Here is a 22,038-nt window from a genome sequence, read left to right as displayed (position 1 = left end):
TAAGGGTTACTCCATCCTTAGTGAAGATCGTACATGGAGGTCCCACCATGAGTGCCAATATTTCACCGACTTTACGGGCAGATGCAATGGTGAGAAGAAAGGCTATCTGCATGGTAAGTATCCTGGGAGGGGTAGTCGCCAGTGGTTCAAGTGGCAATCTCACCAATGCCCGTAGAACTAGATCAAGATTCCACAGAGAGGGAGTTGGTCTACATGGGGGGGTACAGATCTACGAGTCCCTTAAGGAATCTCTTAGTAATTGGGTTAGCAAACACTAAGAACCCTTTGATGTGACCCCTAAACGCTGTAATTGCCACAAGGTGCACTCTTAAGAAGGTTAGTGCCAACCCCGAGTCTCTTAGATGCAGAATGTAATCCAAGATGGCATTAAGGGGAGACAATGCCAAGTCTACTTGCTGTAGTGAACACCAGATAGTGAATCTGAGCCACGTAGAGAGATAAGTAGCTCTAGTAGTTTGCTTCTGGCTGTGTTCTAAGATGTTCCTGACTGGTGTGGAACAGAGGAGCTTGAGCTCATTGAACCAACTAGGAACCAGGCCATAAGGCATAATCTGCGTATCTGAGGATGTTGTAGGGATCCCCATTCCTGTGCGAGTAGGTGTGATAAGAGAGGGAGAGGATACGGAGAGTAAGGCAACATCCTCTGTAGTAGCCCACACTGGAGCCACTAGTATCAAGGTAACCCCATTAGTTCTGGCTTTTTGAAGTACCGTGGGCACAAGAACCGTAGGGGGAAAGGCATACAAGATAGGTCCCTTCCATGACCTCAAGAATGTGTCACCTAACGGTCCCTGACCCACTCCCGCTGTGGAGGAGTAAAGATGACATTTCCTGTTGTGACAGGTGGCGAAAAGATCAAGGAGGGGAGTACCTCAGCATTGGAACAGGGAATGGAGTACCCCGCTGTGGACCTCCCACTCATGGTCCAGTGCAAAGCGTCTGCTCGGAAAGTCTGCAGTGACATTGCTGAGTCCAGGTAAGTAAGACACCACAACTGTGATGCCGCTGCAAATGCACCAATTCCACAGTCAGATTCCCCCCATACAGAGGCAACATGAGCAGGCCCGCCCCCGGCGGTTTACGTAGTACATTGTTGCCACATTGTCTGTTAATACTTTTACCGTCACACCCCGAATGTATCATCGGAAGTGCTGGCAGGCCCAGAAAATGGCTCTGAGTTCTAGAAGGTTGATGTGCAGTAGGCATTTCTGCAGGAACCATCGCCCTTGAATGGCAAAAGTGTCCATATGGGCTTTCCACCCTAGAAGGGAGGCATCTGCAGTAATAATAAGCCGGGCTGGTTGTTTGGGGTGGAACAGGAACCTGGAGAGAAGGTTCTCCTCGCTCGGCCACCAAAGTAGGGATATGAGGATGTGATATGGAGGGACCACTGTGTGATGAAGGCTGTGGTAGGCGGTGTTGTATACTGTAAACAGCCAGTGTTGTAGCATGCGAAAATGAAGTCTGGCATGCTGTATCACAAGTGTTGTTGCAGCCATGTGTCCCATCAGTCTGAGTCTTGTATGGTGGTGCTGCTCCTGAGGTTCTCCACGAGGTCCTGGATGGTCTGGAACCTGTGGAGAAGCAAATATGCTCTCACACTGGTTGCATCGTGTTGAGCCCCAATGATGTCTAGATTCTGTGTTGGCTGGAGAGTTGACTTTTTCTCATTGATAAGGAGGCCAACAGAGTGAAAGGCCAACTGTGTGGCATGTACCATATGTGTGGTCGCCATGGGAGAGGGGGCTTTTATGAGGCAGTCATCAAGATAGGGGAATATCATGACCCCTTGGCAACACAAGTTAGCCATTACTACCACCAAGGTTTAGGAGAACACCAGGGGGGCTGTGGAAAGTCCAAAGGGAAGGACTCTCTAATGGAAATGATCCTTCTGCCACTGTGAATTGTAGAAGCTGTCTGTGGGCAGGATGAATCATGGTGCAAAAATAGGCATCTTGGAGGTTGAGGGCAGCAAACCAATCGTTGAGTTCTAGGACTGGAATGATTGAGACCAGTGTCACCATTTTGGAGCATGCTTGAGCACATACTGGTTCAGTAGGCATAAGTCCAGTATTGGCCTCCAGCCACCACTTTTCTTTTGCATGAGTAAATAGTGAGAGTAAAACCCTTTCCCCTTAACTCGTGAGGAACTCATTCCATGGCTCCTATAGAGAGGAGGTGATCCACTTCCTCATGGAGCATACTCTCGTGAGAGGGTTCCCTGAAGAGGGATGGAGCAGGTAGTGTGGGAGGTGGAATGGAGATGAATGGGATGGCACAGCCTCAGTGGATGATCTTCAGTACCCATCTGTCGGTGGTGATGGATGCCCATTGGTGTGAAAAGGGCCTCACCCTGTGGTGGAATACTCTGGGAGTCAAACCCGCTGTCTGGCTGACAGGGAGGCTTGGCTGCATCCACCTTGGTTTCTGTGTCTTTGCAGCCTCTGCTGGGAGCAAGGCTGACAGTAAGGCCTGGATGGCTGAAAGGGCTGAGATTTGTAGAAGCCGAGTTCACAACACCTCTGGTACGGGTGATAGCATCACCTCCAATAAGGAAGGGTGTACATCCCCAGCATACGCAGCACTGTACAGGAGTCCTTACTGGAATGGAAGACAGCGTCCATGTTCTCAGCAAATAGTTTCTTTTATCAAAAGGCAGGTCTTCAACTTTTGCCGGCAGCTCCTTAGGTATTGCTGTGGCTTGCAAGTAAGATGCACAGTACATGACAACTGCCATGCCCGTGGCTCTCACCACTGTATCAACTACATCTAAGGCCAGCTGGACCGCTGTCCTAAGGGTGGTACAACCTTGCTTGACCTCAGATTTAATGATAGGTCTTCTGGCTTCCAGAAGTACTTTAATAGAGGTATTAATTTTGAGTAGTTATCGAAGTTGTGATTCAAAAGTAGGGCCATGTAATTTGCTATATGAAGTAATAGCGTGGCTGAGGACTATAGCTTCCTGCCCAGGATGTCAAGCTGCTTGGTTTCCTTGTCCATTGATGCCTCCTTGAACTGAGCGGTGCTTAATCTATGGAGCGTAGTGTCAACTATCAGAGAGTTTGGTTGTAAGTGCGTAAATAGGAACTCCATCCCCTTTGGGGGAATAAAGTATTTCTTGTCCAGCTTCTTATTTGTAGGAGGGATGGAGGCAGGAGTTTGCCATATTTCATCCGCTGCCTTCAGGATGTCCTCTTTCATAAGTATGGCTACCTTGGAAGACTGAGCCAGTTGCAAGTTCCTAAGCAGTCTATGCCACATTTTGGGAACCTCGGCAAGTGGAACTTCCTGGCTGACAGACACTCTCTTAAACAATTCATTAAATTGTTTATGTCATGCATGGACATAACATCTCCTGGGATGACAGCTTCATCTGGAGATGAGGATGATTAGCCCAGGGGGCATGTCACTGGCTCTTGTTCTTCTGCATCCAACACTAGTGTCTTCACCACCTGGAGCCTCTGAGGTGATGGGGACTGTTGCAGCAAACATGGAGCTGAAGCTCGTAACAGCCCAGGAGAAACATGGCCCAGCATGTAGCAATCTCGGGATTGAGACACATCAGAGGATTCCCAGTTGAGGGAATATCAGTTGGGAGAGTAGTAGCAGCAGTGGCTCACCATCACCACAGCTACTGGAGTGATGGGAGTGTGGTGACCAGTGCAAGCATCTGCACCTGTCCCACGAGGGATCTCTGCAGTATCAGTAGAACAACTTGAAGGAGATCCCAGAAGATGGACGGCAAGGGGGACAGATGGAGGTGTCCCCTGTTGCAGTAAGCCACCGGTAGAAAGGAGGAGGGCAGTCTGCATAGCTTGTAGTAGCGTGGGCTATGTCTCTCCAGGTGGCCTGATTGTATAGTGGGCTATCTCAGTGCTGAGCCTCTCGTAGATGGGAAGAAGGCCAGTGACAAAGTTGGTGATGGTGAGCATGGGGAAGGACTGTGGTGACATGTCTTGGCTGGTGCCTTCCTCAGTGCAGGGTCACGAGGAACCTCCGGTGCCAATGTCAGTGCCACAGGTCAGCATGGGGAAGGCTGAACTGGTGGTGCCGATGTCATGGCCGGTGCCATCAGGGCCAGTATTGGCACTGCAGGAGTCGGTGCCAAAGCTCTTATCAGTACCAGTGGACTGGGAACTGGGCACTTCGAAGAGTTCGGCTCCCTCAGTTCCAGAGGCTTAGATGGCAATGCTGCAGGGTCTGGTGCCTTGCTGCTCGTGGTCGGCTTAGGCTTTACTGAAGCGGTACCAGAAGTGCCAGGCTTCAGTACAACTCCAGGGGTGCTATCATAATATAAAATGTAATAGAAATACATGGAGCTACACATCTCATAGAACTGGAAGGGACCTCACGAGGTCATCAAGTCCAATGCCCTGTACTCTTGGTAGGATCAAGCACCATCCCTGACAGATTTTTTTACTTTTAATCTCTTTGCCTCAGATCCCTGAACGGCCACCTCAAGGACTGAGCTTACAACCCTGGGTTTAGCAGGCCACTGCTCAAACTACTGAACTATACCTCCCTCTCTACAAGCTTGCAGGCAATGTCCTGGTGGGCAAAGTCTTAAACTTCTTGACAGGCAAGATAGTTGAGGATGAAGCCCTGCGTTTTAGAGGGATGTGACCCTCTCCCAGGCACCACATGCACTCGGAGTGACCATCCGAGGCAGGCATTGCTTCATGGCATTGTCTGCAGTTTCTGAAGCCTTGAGAGTCCGGCATGGTCAAAGGGCTCCAGACATGCAGTTCATTAACCAGGTTATGTAACCAGTAATAAGGATTAACTGAAACTTAGCTCTGAGTCCAATTGAAACAATAAAAACTTTTAAATTTAACTTTTTTTTTGAAAGAATGATGAATAAACCAAAAAAGGTAACAAGAAGAAGAACTTTGAAGACATTTGAAAGAGAATAAACAGTCTCACAATGTCAAGTTGAGGAGAGACAGTTAGTTCCGTATGCTGCCTGGGGCGATTGATAGGAAATGGCTCCAGCCAGTCTATGTACGTGACTAAAACATCGCAAATGGACAGACACAGCAGGAGCGCATGTGAACGCTACATACAGCTATAAGGAGTCTCCAACCTGCAGCGCCAGGACAAGCCCCAGCACCTACAAAGGAGCACCCAGGGACATCACTCAAAGAAGATCTTCAATGCTTCCAGGGATGCTGGGGTGTCCCTTAGCCCTGGAAGCAAACACAAAGCTCAAAATTGTGTGTGGTTGTAAAATATGTGCGGATAGTCTGGATGTGTTATTTGTGTGAGACTCAGATGAGTATCAAAGGGTTAAGAGCAGGGATACTGGTTCAGTCAAAAACACAGCTTTGTTTTACTCCGTGAATACAGTGCAAGTTAGAAGAAATTCAGCATGTCAGAAAGCCACAACCCCACTGACTGGCCTTCAATATACTCCTTTTGGTTTCAAAGAAGCAATCAGCTATATTCTGTACACGGTGAATAACTACGTTTAACACTGTACAGAGTCACCAGTGCTGAGTGCCTCAGACAGAGAAGGGAACAGGGACTCTCCCTCAAAGATTTCATAGCCTAAGCTGCTGATTTATCATGGACCCCAAGCAAGGGGCAGTCCCTGGAAGTCAGGCTGTGATCACAGATAGGAAGAAGGGCTTTCAAAAACTTAGGGGAGTCCTTTTGGAAGGTCCCGTCTCCACGGGCAGCACGCGATTCAAAAAGCAGCACTTTTGAATCGCCGCGGCTGCCATTATGCTAATGAGGTGCTGCATATTCATTGCAGTGCCTCATTAGCATCTTTCGAACCTGCTCATTAACATGCCCCTTTCAAAAGGAAGGGGCACGTGTAGACCCAGCCTTTATGATTAAGATATAATCTTTCTTGTCCCCTCAAAAAAGTCTGAAATTTGGCTGCCTTACGAACTGGTTATAATGCCCTCAGAATAACGTCTGAGGAACAAAGTGAGGAAGGATCTGAAACAGGCACAGAACACACTCAGTCTGATCTTGAATCTTACAAATCCACCTGCTGTTATCATGAAAGATATCTCAAAATACCAATTTCCTAGAACAGAATCAAGAGAATAAGATCTTGAGAAGTTTCTTTTTCAAAGCCTACTGGGAGGTCACAAAAATGGGTTTTTTCTCCCCAAGATGGCTGCCAGTTCTTGGTCACCATATCCCCTCAGGGAGGAAAGGCAGGAAAATGGAAAAGGCATGAAAATGTTCGGTTTGGGAGCTGCAGCAGGACAGCATGATCAAGAATGGAGGAACAGAAGAAAAGAAGAAGGAAGCAGACTACTTATCTTGGGTCATTTGTCAGTACTATCCCATCATTTTCTGTTCCTTTTCTTCAGTTGCGAGGTGTCCACATGCCTTCCATGGATATTGGCATTGTGGTAGGACTGTTCTAACCTTCAGTTCCATTTTGGGGTTCTGGCCTCTCACCAGATATTGTTAAGACAATTGGACTTTATATTTGTGTTCTGTGTTTGTTTATAAACTAGTTGTTGGTTTTCTGTTATTTTGGTTTATGTCGTGATTAGTGTACGGTGACACAGATACAGACCGGGTGTAGAACCTTTGCCCCATAGCAGGATTCAGTCCTGATCTAACAAGGACATCTCCTGTACTTTCCAGTAACTATCCTGCATAGCTCACCACACCATATGTCCCCGGCACCATCCACATACCTGTGTTCATGGAGATTTTTCAATAAAAATACATTAAATATAAACCCTAAAGCAATTAGTGCTGTATACTGCTCTTCCAAAGCGCTTAACATTAAACCAAGAGAAGCACTGTAAATTACAGTCATGTTTTTCCGATCCAGGACTCTCTCAAAAAGATCCTCATTGGATTTCAGCTGCCTTTGGTTTGGGGACTTGCTCACCAGCATTATCCCCAACCTGTGCAGTGACTAAATACTACGGGGTCAGGGTCTGCTCATCGGTAGAGCTTGAGGTAATGGCTGGGAAGTGGCTGGGGTCAAAAAGCCACCCATGGATCCCAGTAAGGCCAGCTGGGTGGCATAGGTGGGTACACCCACTGCTGTTTCCACTGATGTAACTGTACCGGCTTGGATGAAGATTTTTTGCCCGCTTTTCTCTGAGGAGAAATTTCATTGTCTGAGTCAGAGGACCTCACTGAATCAGAAGCTGGAGTGACAGAATATGAAAGCCTTGAGCCATGTAAAGAGCCTTCACTAAGCAGAGGGTGCCCAGTACCAAAGTGACAGAGAGCTGCCCTGCAGTGATATACTGCGGCATCACTGGTGGAGAGCGCATCAGAACCAGGGACCCCTGTGCTACTGCTACTGAGAGATCAGAAGTGGCTGTAGCCTCACTAAGCAGCACTTTCGCGCACTTTACCAGTGCTGGCTTCTCAGTGTTAGCAGCTGCCAGCACTGGTGTTGTGTTTGCAGAAGCCAATGTTTGCTTTCTCTTTGCTGGCTTGTTCTGCAGTGCTGGGAGAGCGGCTGTGTCGAAGAGCCGCACCGTCTTGTGTGATGAGAGGCAAGTCCTCTCCTTCTGTTGCCTTTTCAGCAAAGCACTAGAGGCTGCCCCCTTAAAAGCAGGGAGGGCAGCAGGATGGTGCTTGGAGCTGGTCAATTTCACCACCAGGGACTCAGAGCCAAGGAAGTGTGAGACCTCTTCTTAGCTCCTTATCTCTAGTGTGTGTCCCAGTCAAAGCTTTGTCAGTAGCCTCAACCTCCTGTGGGGGCAGTCGCTGTGGTCAGGAGGTGTGAGAGCCTTCTCCATCCGCTGTTTTGTTGCCTCACTCTCCTGGACCAGTTTGTCAATATGGGCATTGTGGACAGCTTTCTGTGTTGTGGTGCTGACCCAGACACCCTATGCAGAGAGAGTGGCCATCAGAAACTGAAATGGAGAGATCACAAGCGGAGCACTTTTTAAAATCCAGCAAGCCAGGCATGAGTGAAACTGATGAGACTGGCTGAACTCGGGAACGAAGCCCCTAAAAGCGGCAAGAGACACTTGGGAGAAGCCACGTCCGCAGCTTTCCCTCATCGTCTTCTTGTTCTTGTTGTATTTAGCTGTTATTTAAGATAAGCTGCTCTGATTTTAATTTTTGTTCAGGTGACTGAGGGAGGGATCGCTTTTGCAACTGAAGCTGGCAGTAATTAGAGAAGAACTGAGGAACCGGCTGCCCGCACATATGCAGTAATTGCCACAGGCATCTTGTGCCTGTGTCCTGCACACATAGGCAGCCAGAGTGGGGTGGGGTAGGGAGACATGGCTACACACAAATCTTCGGCCAGTGGGCGCAGCAGCACTGGCACACCTAAAGGTAAAGCACTCATGGGGACCCTTGAAGAAGAAACAAGTTATTATAACAAGGGAGGATGTTTTGGGGAGGGGGGCAGAGGAGAGGGGAGGTAAATCTGAGGGTAAACATAATGAGGATGAAGCAAATGAGTGCTGACATGGAAAGGTGCACAGATGCAACAAAATCTGGTTATTCATAAACCAGTTTACAGGATTACACTCTGTTTGGATTAAATTTTTTCACCTTGGTTCCAAAATAAAGAAAAGCCATGGAGCTTTCAAGATATTTCCAGCCCTGAAGCAAGGGCTCCTTTGGCGTTTTTCCCTGAAGCTGACAACTGATTTATTTTTATGTATATTTAAGTGCCAACCTCTGGTTTAGGAATTTTTGGCAGCAACTAAATACATGGTTACAAAGAAAAAAAGCACAAAAATTCAAAAATGCACCCTGGAATCCTCTGTGATGAGTGCTAAGGTAAGCTAGAGGGCCTGTAGTGTGGGTGGGTGTAACGCTTTCCCTTTACAGAGCTGCTCTGACTTCCAACATTATTCCCATAAGCCTCAGTATACTGTGCTTGAACTGAAAAGAAAGCCACACTCCTGCAAGAGGCACAATCACTGATGGAAACACACTGTCGACTGCATCCAAATGGGAAGATTTTTTCCTCTTCTATTTTAAATGAATTTTGATTGCAATCAGACACAGATGTTTAGAATGCAGGATAGGTCCATTCCATCTGAAGTCTTGAAGTCTGTGGAGTAAACTGAACAAACACTTTGAAATCTCGCTGAACTGGGCACTGATTTAATTAGCCCTTTGTCCAGCAGAGGAGAACCAATGGGTTTGACTCTGCTTTGCTCTTAGGGGGTGGTATCTTTCTGGGAAATAGACTAGCTTGTGAGACTTCATACACTATATGCTGTGAGGATTCCATATGCCTGAGGTGTAGACACCAATACTTGTACAAAGAACGGAAATGCTCCTCAGCCAAAAAGCATTTCAAGCACCCTGTCAGCTTTCTTGTGAGGCCTTTAAAAAAATTCATGCCTGAGTGGTAGGACACATATTTCTGAGCCTCTGAAAAACACGTGTAGAAACAAAGATCACACTCGGGGTTTTTGATAGGGAAAGTCTAGATACAACGGAAGGTACACAGTAAGGCCTGGTTCCCATCTCCCAGCTGCTTGCGGGACTGACCAGTTTCCCAGGTCTCACTGGAGGCAGGAAGATGGAAATCAGGCAGCACCATGGCTCCCAGCTCCCCTTCACTCACAGAGAGGGTAAACTGAGCAGGGCAACTGCCTTGCTCAGTCTCCCAGCTCCAGAGCTCTGTTAGCATAATAAAACCACCTCCACAAGCAGCAGTAGCTATGTTGGTGGGAAAAGCTCTCCCACCAATATAGCACTATGCACATTACTACTTACGCCGGTGAAACTTATGTCACCCTTTCTCCACTACTAGCCTGTGTTCTGTAGTGAGAAGCCCCTGATTTAAAACACAAAACAGGCCAAGGTTCTGTACAGCCTTGGGCAGAAGTTAAGGTTGTACTTCTCTGAAAAAATCAATCATTTATAGCAACAATTCATCACAAAAGCCGCTTAAATGGATACAAGATAATACAGTAATCCCCCAAAAGAATCTGCTTCTTGGCTCTTTGCATATTGATGACCTTTCTGCGTGACAAGGCAGCAGATTGATCTGAAGTACAGAACCACAGAGTTCCATTTCCTTTGTCTGGTGGAGATGCAAACAGAGTCCAGCAGAAGTTCAGTGGGTGTGTGTCGGAAAGGCCAGGCAGTACAGTTTATGGTCACTAGTAAGCCATTACAAACATTGCCTGAAGATTCTGGCTGCCAGTTGTGCTTTGACTAAAGACCAGTCTGACCATGTGCAGCTTATGTACCTCCATAAATCAATTCATGCTCCTTGGAGGAAAAAGCACCATCACAAAGGGCCCATTTGTCCAGTTGGAGAGAAGCAGAACTAAACTGACATCCCTAGTCCACCCAGCTCCAAAAGAGGCACACAGGAGGTATTTGGGGCAAATGCTGCCACAAAGTTAACAGTGGGTTTTAAGTTTTATATACCTGGCTTAAGAGCAGAAATCATGATTGGTTCAAATCAACGTGAACTGAGAGGTCTGCAGCAAGATGCCAAAGAAAGCCATGCTTTCATTTAGTTTCCAGAAACCAAGAGTCTGTCTCAATGCTCTCTGAAATCAAAGGATATATGGAAAAGAAGGGGCAACCTAGAAATAACAGTGGCTGAGTTGTGTAACTTGTGTGCCTTACAGCTAAATGACCTATTTCTCTTCCCTGTAACGATGCATCCCATAAGAAGCTGATTTCTCAGGTGGCACTCCCCTAGCTAACCTATATAAATGTTACTTCAGAAATAGATTTTGTGTTTGTCTCCCTGGAATTCAAAGGGAGTCTGTTCAGTTCTCCAGTTACCTGGTGCGGAATACGGAAAGAAAATGGCTGAAAATAAATTAAAAGTTTAAAAGGTATCATAACTACATAGTTAATGAGCCTTACAGTCCAATTTATATTTATGCTCACAAACCCAACTGACACATTCTCTCTTTCCTTGGCTTTCACCTCTACGTTCCACATACATGAAGGAATGCAGCAAGGAGATGGAACAAAATTCATATAAATACTGCGAAGGTTACAAAGATTCTGCAAAGCTTACAGAGGGAGAGGGTCGTCCTACTTTATCTTCACAGTCTGTTTGCCACTTTGAGTTGCATTTCTTTCTATCCACACCTTCCTCCAGCAAACCCAGAACTACCTGCTATTAGGAAAACATGGCAGTTGCTACCCAAAATAGGACACGTGAACAGAGATAATAGGACATAGTTCATGAAAAAGCATATCCAGGAAAATAAAATAGCTAAAGAGATGTTTGAAAATTATGTTCTACAGCCTTACTTTTCTAAGTATGCTGGTCTTCATAATCATAGAAGATTAGGGATGGAAGAGACCCCAGGAGATCCTCTAGACCAAGGTCCTGTTCAAAGTAGGCCCAACCCCAACTAAATCATTCCATCTATATCATATCAGCAGTTACAATTCTTGCATGCCTCAGGAATTTCTTGTATAACAATAAGTAACAATTGTCACCTGAAGCACCAGAGGATCCACCAGTCACATCATCTATCTGCTCCACATGCCTAGGGATACACAGAAAAACCCCTCTGTATTCCATCGTAAGCATGACCTAAGTTCTGTGGCAGAGTAAAACAAGAAGACATATTTGTGAGGGTGAGAGATATAGGGAGCAGGGTAGATTCTTTCAAGTCAATGTGGCTACTTATTTTTGTCTTTATGCATGATGTACAATTGTGTGCGGAGTGAAGGGAGAAGGGAGAAGCATGGGGGTCTGCAGGGAGTCTCTAAAATAGAGTGGGATTGGAGCTTGTGGGAGGGAATAAAAAATTGCAAGCAGCCCCAGTGACCTCCTAGTAGACATGGAACTACACTGAAAAAAATCCTTCACCTCGCCAAAGATAATCACAGAATCACAGAATTCTAGAGTTGGGGGGGACCTTATGAGGTCGCCACGTCCAACCCGCTGCCTAAAGCAGGATCAACACCAGCTAAATCATCCCAGTCCAGACTATGTCAAGCCAGGACTTAAAAACCTCTAGGGAGGGAGATTCCACCACATCTTTCGGTAACGCATTCCAGTGCATCACCACCATTCTGGTGAAATAGTTTTTCCTAATATCCAACCTCCACCTCCCATTCTGTAATGTCAGACAATTGCTCCTTGTTCTGCCATCTGTCACCACTGAGAACAGTCTCACTCCATCCCCTGTAGAGCCCCCTTTCAGGATGTTGAAAGCTGCTATCAAATCGCCCCTCATCCTTTTCTTCTGCAAACTAAATGAGCTCAAACCTCTCAGCCTCTCTTCACAGGTCATGTGCTCCCACCCTCTGCCCTCGTTGCCCTCTGCTGAATCTGCTCCAATTTGTCCACATCCTTTCTGTACTGGGGGACCCAGAACTGGACACAATACTCCAGATGTAGCCTCACCAGTGCAGAGTAGAGGGGAGTAATAACTTCTCTAGATCTGCTGGAAATGCTTCTCCTAATGCACCCCAATATGCCATTAGCCTTTTTGACTACAAGGGCACACTGTTGACTCATATTCAGCCTCCCATTAACTGTAATCCCCAGGAATAAGGGGACTTCGAAGTAGCTGGGGTCCTTTCGAAAAGGACCTTTCGAAATGTATTTCAGCGCTTCATTAGTAAACTTCGAAATGGCCATTTGCATGGCCATTTTGAAGTTTTTGGCTAGTGTAGACATAGCCATTTAGAAAAAGAGTTCCTGAATTTTTCATAGTGTGTATTCTTGTGTGTCTAAAATGTATAGTATATAATATATTTTACAAACATCCCCAATAAGATTGGTGTACAGTAGTAACAAAACAACAAATAAGACTTGATCCTCGGAAAGAGAAGAGTCAGACAGGAGTAATGAAAGTAGAAAGGAAACAATGTAAAAGCTTATCCTTATCCACTCTACCACAACATGCTAAATGAAAATCAAGTAGTTCTTTGTTGTGGATTTTTGTTCAGTGGCATATGCACAGCCACAAACAAAAGTCAACTATTATCACCCCGTTCAAAAAGATTTCAGAAGCCAGTAGTTGTGTCTCTACCACTACTGTTACCAGAGGAGCTTTCAATCAACCAATTATTAATCCTGACTCCACCACCATAGCTCATAAATAATGCCCTCCCCTGCCTGTGTGAAGGAACTAAAGGTTACTAAGGCACAAAGACAGTAGTATTTGCTTTGGAGTCATTCCTGTAACAATAACAGTTCCAACAAATATAATAATTGGGCATAATTCCAGATGGTTAACACTTGCTATTGGCCAGGGATGCCTTAATAACGTACTGAGTCAACTCTTGGTTTAGTCTGGTGCAACTCATTCACCCAGCAAATTATCTGATCTATCCCACTCTCCTGAGTGTGCCAAACTGGGCTGGAAATCTAACAAGCAACAGCTTTCTTGTGAGACAAGACCTATGTACCCTCACTTCCTCTCCCATGCCACATGAGCTCCTCACAGAGCCCATGAGAATGAGCAATTACTCCCTACGCAATACATAAACATAGTGCTGTACTTGCCATACTTCCCATTCCAAGTATGAGGAATTCAAATTAAAGTGAAATTGTGGGACAAAAAGTGTGGTTTTTAAAATGATCCCTGATGAAGAAATGCTTTTATTGCTTCATTATATTTCTGCACTGAAACATTTCTCTCGTTTTATTAGCAGACAAACAGTGACAATGAACCTTCTCCAGTTTCCTGACAGTTCCTAAATTCTGTGTTTACAAATGTAACTACAGATACAAATTACCCCTACCACCTATTCTTTAAAATACAAGGCTGCCCTTTAAATGTTGATTTTATCCAAAGTTCCTCTGTGGTGTGGAAGGTAATGAGCTCCCTGAAACCTCTTGATGAATACTTCCCTTCCAGCAGCTTTTCCTTTTCTGTAGGAAGTTTCTGGGGAACTTGCATAGTTATCAATCACATGTAACAGGATGTCTCAGAAACAGAGTGAGATTCTTTTCAGCAGCAGCATACATGGTTGGAATGCTATATGGACTCTCTGGCAGATGTGGCCGTAAGAGAACTTGAAACATTAGCTCAGTCCTCCAAAACAAAAGCTTAAGTCAGTGATGGGCAACCTAGGCTTGCGAGCCAGCTGTATAAGTGACCCTCCATCTCAATGGGCTGAGGGACTGTCATAATCAAGACATTCTCCCTGGATAGGGTAGTTTTGATGACTGTGCTTGCATACCTAGAATTTGCAAGATATGCCAAATGAATTGTAGCAATCGGCACGTATCTCTTTCATGGCTGCAATTGGACTAGCCCCCAACTTTGAAGGGGGCATGGGCTAGGGTTAGGCTGATGGGAGATTACTAATGAAGTGCTGTGGTGCATATGCAGCATTTCATTAGGATAAATCTCCCCTGTGGCAACTTTGCAGAGTGAAACTTCAAAGTCCCAGCTTGCATGTAGCCACAGTAAAGGGAGTAAAGGACTCTGAAGTAGCGTAGGCACTTTCAAGTACCCATCGCTGACCCATGGCGATACACAAGCTGGCACTTTGGAGTTTCACACTTCGAAGTTGCCGCAGGGGAGATTTAGCCTAATGGAGTGTTGCATATGTACTGCAGCACTTCATTAGCAATCTCTCAACACCCTAATTACCATGCCCCCTTTGAAGTTGGGGGCTAGTCTAGACACAGCCCATATGCCCTTACTTTTTGTGCATGTCACTTTAGTAGTATCAGTAGGAAAAGACGACATGGATGGAAACCAACAAAATCTGGCAACCCTGCATACAGGCAGTGGTAAACAAAATGTCTTATGGGACACACAGAACCCCAATGGGCCACACGCACCTCCCAGGCTGCAGGTTGCCCACTACTGGCTTAAGTAGTGATCAAAGGTTTAATGGCATAAAGCAAAGCCTGGCTGTAAGCTATAGGCAGAATCTGCTCACAGAATCTGGCAAAAACGGGGCTGATAGAAATGTGTGGGTTTTACATACTAGGCATCAGAACACACAGGGACACATACTCCAGCAGGATGGTACAGAACATTTCAATGCAAATTCATTCCCCAAAAGTAACATGACCCATCCTAAGGATAAGGTCAGGACAACACCAGGATGGATTGAGATGTTTTGACCAAATCAACATGCAGAAGGTAATGGATGGTAACTGGATATGGCAGAAGGCAGCATCTAAAGGGTTAACATCAGTGGGGCAATACATAAGCTGTATATATGGGTGTATAAAGAGGTATCTCAGAGGAGTGTCTTTATCTGGCCTACAAGGGAATGGAAAGTCCCACTATTCACTGAGCTGGTCCATTGTTACAGGTACACATGAGTCAGTGTTACCATACAGCAGTGTTTCTCACCTTTTTCATGAACTACTCCCTGTTCAAAAAAAATTGTAAGTACCCACAGACTTCTCCCACATACCCCTAAAGCACAGGTCTGCAACTGTGGCTCCAGGGCCGCATGACACTCTTTAAGCGCTTATTTATGGCTCCCGATGCTATAATTGCAAAGTAAAAACACACTTCCTGATTATTTTCGATAAACGGTGACAGTCTAAAAACCCAACAATGAACAACACATAGCTAAACAGCAAAAAATAAGTGATCACAAAACATTGCATAACTCCCCCGTCATCCTCCAGAGAGAGAGAAGATTTGGGAGGGAAAGTCAGGAAGGTAGTGACACAAACACACACATGTAAAGTGTGAGGAAATAGAATATGTAAAAAGTTAGTGAATATGTGTCACATTACAAATCATTGTGTCTGTGCTGTTCTTAACATAGGAGTTACAAAAACATAGTTTGACATTATTTATCAAGGACCGTCTCTCATTTACATGCATTGCAGCTCTTGAATTACTGATTTTTTTACTGAATTAAAATAAACTGGCTCTTGGTTGCTGACCCCCACCCAAAGGGTCTGTGTACCACCAGTTGAGAAACATGGTCCTAAAGTGACCTGAGGTCTTGCAACAAATGCCATTCAACCTTTTTAGATTACTGTACCTTTTTGTGAAGTCAGATTTGTTTTGCATACAACTAATTTACACCTCACTTAAAATCTACTTACTTACAAAAACATACAAAAATATCCCAAAAGACTATTACTGAAAACTTGATGACTTTCTATCATCTTATTATCAAATGAATTGGAATAGAAATAGAGAAGTTACTCACCTGTGTAGTAACGATGGTTCTTCGAGATGTGTCCCCGTGGGTGCTCCACAGTATGTGTCAGGCTCGCTCTGGCGCCGCAGCTCGGAAAATCTTCAGCAGTCTCCGTCGGGTCGCGCATGCGCCGATGCGCGTCGGCTCTTCGCGCGCTTATGGTCACGTGCGCGATCTGGTCCCTGCCAGCTCCTGATCAACCGCTCCGGACGCCCCTGAAAAACACACAAACAGAGCTCCGAAGTGGGGAGGAACGGGTGGGTAGCGGAGCACCCACAGGGACACATCTCAAAGAACCATCGTTACTACACAGGTGAGTAACTTCTCTTTCTTCTTCGAGTGGTCCCCGTGGGTGCTCCACAGTAGGTGACGACCCAGCAGTAACCCCCCCCCCCCCGAAAAAGGAGGTGGGTACCCAATTTATGCGCAGCTTGCCCGTGAAAGGACTGCTGTCGACAGGTGTGTATCCTCATCAAGCATCCTGTGCATGGCGTAGTGCTTGGCAAAGGTGTCGTAGGAAGACCACGTGCAGATATCTCTCAGTGCGATGCCTTTGAAGAAGGCTGTTGATGCCGCCATCGCCCTAGGAGAGTGGGCTCTTGGCGGAACTGGCAGAGGAGTCTTGCAAATCTCGTAACACAGTCTTATGCAAGACACAATGTGATTTGAAATCCTCTGTGAAGATAGCACTTCTCCTTTTGACCTGGATGCAATGGACACCAGGAGTCTGTCCGTTTTCCGGAAAGGTTTAGTTCTATCGACGTAGAAGGCCAGTGCCCTTCTTACGTCAAGTAAGTGCAACCGCGCCTCTTCATTTGAGTTGTGAGGCTTAGGATAGAACGAGGGCAGCACTATTGGTTTGTTGATGTGAAAGTCTGAAGAGACCTTCGGAACGAAGGCTGGGTGTAATCGTAAGACCACCGCTTCTTTTGAGAAGATCGTGCAGGGTGGTGTGGACATTATGGCCGCAAGTTCGCTCACTCTGCGAGCTGACATGATTGCCAGGAGGAAAGTCGTTTTAATAGTAAGTAGTCGAAGGGGGACCGTAGCCAATGGTTCAAAGGGCGGTCCCGCCAGATGCACCTTTATAGAGGATAGCGAAGGTCCGTTTTGTTTGAGATGTAGCAAATAATCCAGAATCGTAGGTATGGTGGCGTCCTGGGGTATTAGTTGCCTGGAGGAACACCATTCAGAAAAACGCAACCATTTGTGCTGATAAGTCTTTCTGGTGGAAGTTCTCCGACTACATTCAAGGACTTGTTGTACTCCCTCTGAGCATGTAGTCTCTAAGGTGCTTAGCCATGGATTAGCCATGCTTGTAGCCGAAGTCTCTTCGGGTGCGGGTGTAGTATTGACCCCCGAGCCTGAGTGAGAATGTCCGGTACTGTTGGTAGGGGAAATGGCCGATGTTGAGCCATGCACAAGAGCAATGGGAACCACTGTTGCCGGTCCCAGGTTGGGACTATGAGTATCATGCGTGCTTTCTCCCTTCTGGCCTTCTCCAAGACCTTGTGTATAAGTGTCGTGGGAGGGAACGCATAAAGTAGAGGGCCCTTCCATGGGATCATGAAGGTGTCCCCCAAAGACTCCTGTCCCATGCCCGCTCTGGAGCAGTACTGGGGACATTTCTTGTTTTCTCGGGTGGTGAACAAGTCGATTGGGGGAAAACCCCATCTGCGGAACACCTGGTGAAGTAGGTCTGAACGGATCTGCCACTCGTGAGTGGGCGCAAAGCGTCTGCTGAGTTGGTCTGCCTTGACGTTGTGGACCCCCGGTAGGTATGAAGCCTTTATGATTATATTGTTGGCGATGCACCAGTTCCAGAGTCGGACTGCCTCCGCACAAAGCGTACGAGACCTGGCTCCCCCCTGTCGGTTTATATAAAACATGGTGGTGGTGTTGTCGGTATTCACGCCGACTATTTTTCCGCGCAGATAATTGTGAAAATGCCTGCACGCATTGAACACTGCCCTGAGCTCTAATATGTTTATGGGCAGTGTCTTCTCTGCGGGGGACCATAATCCTTGAGTGGTTTTGTTGTCCATGTGAGCCCCCCATCCCATGTGGGAGGCATCTGTTGTAATGAACACAGTAATTTGCGGTTGGCGGAAGGGCACCCCTGTTAGGAGATTCTTGGGGTTTCCCCACCATGTTAGTGAGCTTCGTGCCTCTGTTGTAAGTGACACCCTCTTGTGGATGGTGTGGATTGAGGGTTTGTATACGGTTGCCAACCAATGCTGCAATCCTCGCATATGCAGCCTGGCATTTTGCACCACAAACGTGGTGGTTGCCATATGCCCCAACAGTTGTAAGCACGTGAGAACTGGAACAGTGGGGCTGTACGTTAGTGGTACGAGAGATTCGATGGCACGAAAACGAGCCTCGGGTAAATACACCCTTGACGTGACTGAGTCTATCCGAGCCCCTATAAACTCTATATTTTGCGTGGGGTCGGTCTTTGACTTTGAGAAATTGATGATGAGGCCCAGTGAGGTAAATGTTTTTGTGGTGATGTGTATCATCCGTAATACCTCCGCCCGGGAAGTTCCCTTTAGCAGGCAATTGTCCAGGTATGGGAAAATGAAAACTCCCTGTCTGTGTAGGTATGCTGACACCACCGCTAAGGTCTTGGTGAAGACTCTGGGTGCTGAAGAGAGTCCGAATGGGAGGACTCTGTACTGGAAATGATCTGTGCCCACAAGGAACTGGAGGAAACGCCTGTGGGCTGGACGAATTGCGACATGAAAATATGCATCCTGTAAGTCGAGGGCTGCAAACCAATCGCCATGGTCCAGCGCTGTGACCATTGAAGCCATCGCAGTCACCCCGAAGCGCTGCCTGCATAGGCACTGGCTCAGCGCGCGTAGCTCCAAAATGGGTCTCCACCCTCCTGTCTTCTTTTCCGTCAGGAAATACCTGGAGTAGAACCCTTTGCCTTGAAATTGTTCCGGTACTCTCTCCACCGCCCCTATGAATAGGAGGTGGTCCACCTCCCGCCTTAATTCCGGTAGGTGAGAGGGGTCTCTGAGAAGTGGTGCGGTGGGAGGATTTGGTGGAGGTAAAGACTGGAAGGGGATCGTGTATCCTGTGTTTACAATCTCCAATACCCACTTGTCCGATGTGATGCTTTTCCATTGTGGGTAAAATGGCTTGAGTCAGTGATGGAACATGTACTGAGATTGGCACTGAGGTACGGTCTTGGTTTCGCGGCCCTCGACATACCCGTCAAACTTGCTGTCTTGCACTTTGCCCTGCGGAGGCATTGCCCTCCTGAGGCCGGTGCCTAGGGCCCTTATAATGTGTTTGTTGATGACGTCCCTGATCATACCCCCATTGAAATTGGGTACGTTGCTGTTGGTAACCATAACGGCGTTGCTGAGGATAAAATTTCTTCCTTCTGAACGGTGGGGTATATATCCCCAAAGTCCGAAGTGTCGCTCTGGAATCTTTGCTCGAGTGTAGGACTGAGTCAGTCGATTCAGCAAACAATTTTATTTTGTCGAAGGGGAGGTCTGCAATTTTGACCTGTAACTCCTTTGGAATGCCAGATGTGTGAAGCCATGACTCTCTCCGCATTACACTGCAGTGGCCACGGTGCGGGCCGCTGTGTCCGCCACATCCAGTGCAACCTGCACGCCTGCTCGAGAAGCCGCGTAGCCCTCTTGCACAATTGCCTTAAGAATTGGCCTTTTATCCTCCGGAAGGAAGTCCATGAGGGCAGTAAGCTTGGAATAGTTGTTGAAATTGTGATTCGACAAATGAGCGGCATAGTTGGCCATGTGGAGCAACAGAGTAGAGGAGGAATAGGCTTTTCTACCCAGAAGATCCAGCTTCTTTATGTGCTTGTCCAATCCCCTAGATTTGTACTGGGACAATTTGGACCTGTGTTGGGACGATTCAACCACTAGCGAGTTTGGCTGTGGATGACTAAATAGAAATTCCATACCTTTCGCAGGGACGAAGTACTTTTTGTCCGCTCTTTTGTCGGTAGGAGGAGCGGATGCTGGAGTCTGCCATATATTAGTGGCTGCCTCCATGATTGCATCGTCCAGAGGAATAGCAATTTTAGAAGAAGATGGAGGCCTGAGGTTTTTAAGGAGTCTGTGGTGTTTCTCCTGCACCTCCGCCACTTGAATATCTTGAGATTGAGCTACTCGTTTGAACAGCTCCTGGAACTGTTTCAGGTCATCTGGGGGAGAAATGTCTCCAGGGACCACAGCCTCGTCTGGCGAGGATGAGGAGGCATCACTATGGCATCTCTCCTCCAACTCCTCTGGATCCCGGCTGTATTGATGTGATCGCCTTTGTAGAATTTCGAGGTGGGGTTCAATGCCTTTAGACCCAGCCTCTGATTGGGGAACTCGTGGTGTTCCCCCAGGTGGAAGCAGAACACTGTGGCGTTGAGGGGTGGTTGACGGGGATCCATAGTGAGACGTCGACCTCCTATGCTGATGCCCCGCATAATGATGGCGGTCGTAGCAACAGGGACAGGGGCCCGGCGATGGAGACCTGGACCATGACCCAAGGATGTAAGGTTGGTGCCTGAAATGTCGAGACCTCCGAGATGATACTGACATACGAGGAGAGCCTCTGTGAGAAGACTCATAGGGATCTCTGCTAGATGATGGAGAAAAGCGTGCAGACCCCTGGGATGGACTCCGAAGAAAAGGAGAAGAACGTCTGTGGCAGGCTGAAGGTGTTGCTGCCCGTTGAATCTCCGGTGGTGATCGTGGTGACAGAGGCAGCGCAATTACCTCAGGAGAGGGGCTGCGGTGCCTGGTCTTCATTTTAGCCTTTACCCTCTCGGGTGGTCTTGTCGGTGAACTTGGTACCGGAGCAGGTGTCATGCTGATTTCCACTGCTCCCGGTGCCGTTGTTGCTGGTGCTGTCGTCGCCGGTGCCGTCGTCCTCAGTGCCGTTGATCCCGGTGCCGTCGTCCTCAGTCCTGATGTCCTCGGTGCCGTCGATCCTGGTACCTCTGGGGAAGTCTCGATCGGTGCCGCAGTAGCCAGTGCCGGACTGACTAGTGCCCGCACGGCTCTCGGTGCTGTCTCCCCGGTAGCTGCAGGGCCTTGAGTGGTTGCATGTGCCGCGGCTTTACCAGTGGAGGAAGCCAGCGTGCGCGGGCCCTTTGTTACACTCGTCCCACTCCCAACAGTAAGGGGCAGGGATCAAGTAGGCGAGGCTCTTCTTTTCTTCTGCGCAGAGGAGGTCAAAGAGGCAGCCTTCCTCTTGTGCAGTCCTGAAGAGCCCTCCGCATGCGTGCCTCCGATGAGGCAGGCTGAAGTGCTTTGTCAACTAACAGCATCTTCAGCCTCATTTCTCTATCTTTTCTAGCTCTATTAGTCAATTTGGAACAATGGGAGCACTTCTGGGGAACGTGCGTCTCCCCAAGGTACCGTATGCATCTGCTATGGCCATCCGAAGCAGGCATGGCCTCCCAGAAAGATTCACACTTCTTAAAGCCGGGGGATGGCATTGTTAAAACTTAACTCTGAGTCCTTAGGTGCTAATAGCACACTTAACAGTCTGTTAGGTGATGTTAATAACCGTTGGCCTTTGAAGGCCGACCAACAAAAGCAGTGGGCCCGCCCAGAGGCAGCCGCTGCGGTTTTAAGATAGTCTTTAACTTTTCACAACTTTTAACAGAGTAACTAACTATAATAACTATAGAACTGCTAACTATGAACTGTTAAAAACTATTAACATGAGAAAAAAATAAGATTTATCTGTCTCAGGCGTTGGAGCCGGAGAGGATTCCGTCTGCAGCCGTTAGTGGTTGAGAAGGAACTGGCAGGGACCGGATCGCGCACATGACCGTAAGTGCGCGAAGAGCCGATGCGCATCGGCGCATGCGCGACCCAACGGAGACTGCTGAAGATTTTCCGAGCTGCGGCGCCGGGGCGAGCCCGACACCTACTGTGGAGCACCCACTGGGACCACTCGAAGAAGAAAGTATTGTTACTTACACTTCAGCGTAAAGCT

The 22,038-nt window shown here is 47.3% G+C and overlaps 1 protein-coding gene across 4 annotated transcripts in view; it reads right to left on the bottom strand.

Moving 5' to 3' along the window:
- GALNT18 (polypeptide N-acetylgalactosaminyltransferase 18) overlaps positions 1 to 22,038 on the bottom strand; it is a 564,545-nt gene that overhangs the window by 419,789 nt on the left and 122,718 nt on the right. The window contains exon 1 of one of the 4 annotated variants that reach the window (XM_074997380.1): positions 16,063 to 16,192. The exons of the other annotated variants lie outside the window; for them this stretch is intronic. Within the exon in view, the coding sequence (XP_074853481.1) occupies positions 16,063 to 16,180 (118 nt within the window). The 5' untranslated portion in view covers positions 16,181 to 16,192. Of the gene's footprint in view, positions 1 to 16,062; positions 16,193 to 22,038 lie in introns of those variants that run through there. 4 annotated transcript variants of the gene reach the window in all.

Source organism: Carettochelys insculpta, chromosome 6, assembly GCF_033958435.1.
Source record: "Carettochelys insculpta isolate YL-2023 chromosome 6, ASM3395843v1, whole genome shotgun sequence".
Lineage (NCBI taxonomy): Eukaryota > Metazoa > Chordata > Testudines > Carettochelyidae > Carettochelys > Carettochelys insculpta.
This window is presented reverse-complemented; position numbering and strand designations above follow the sequence as displayed.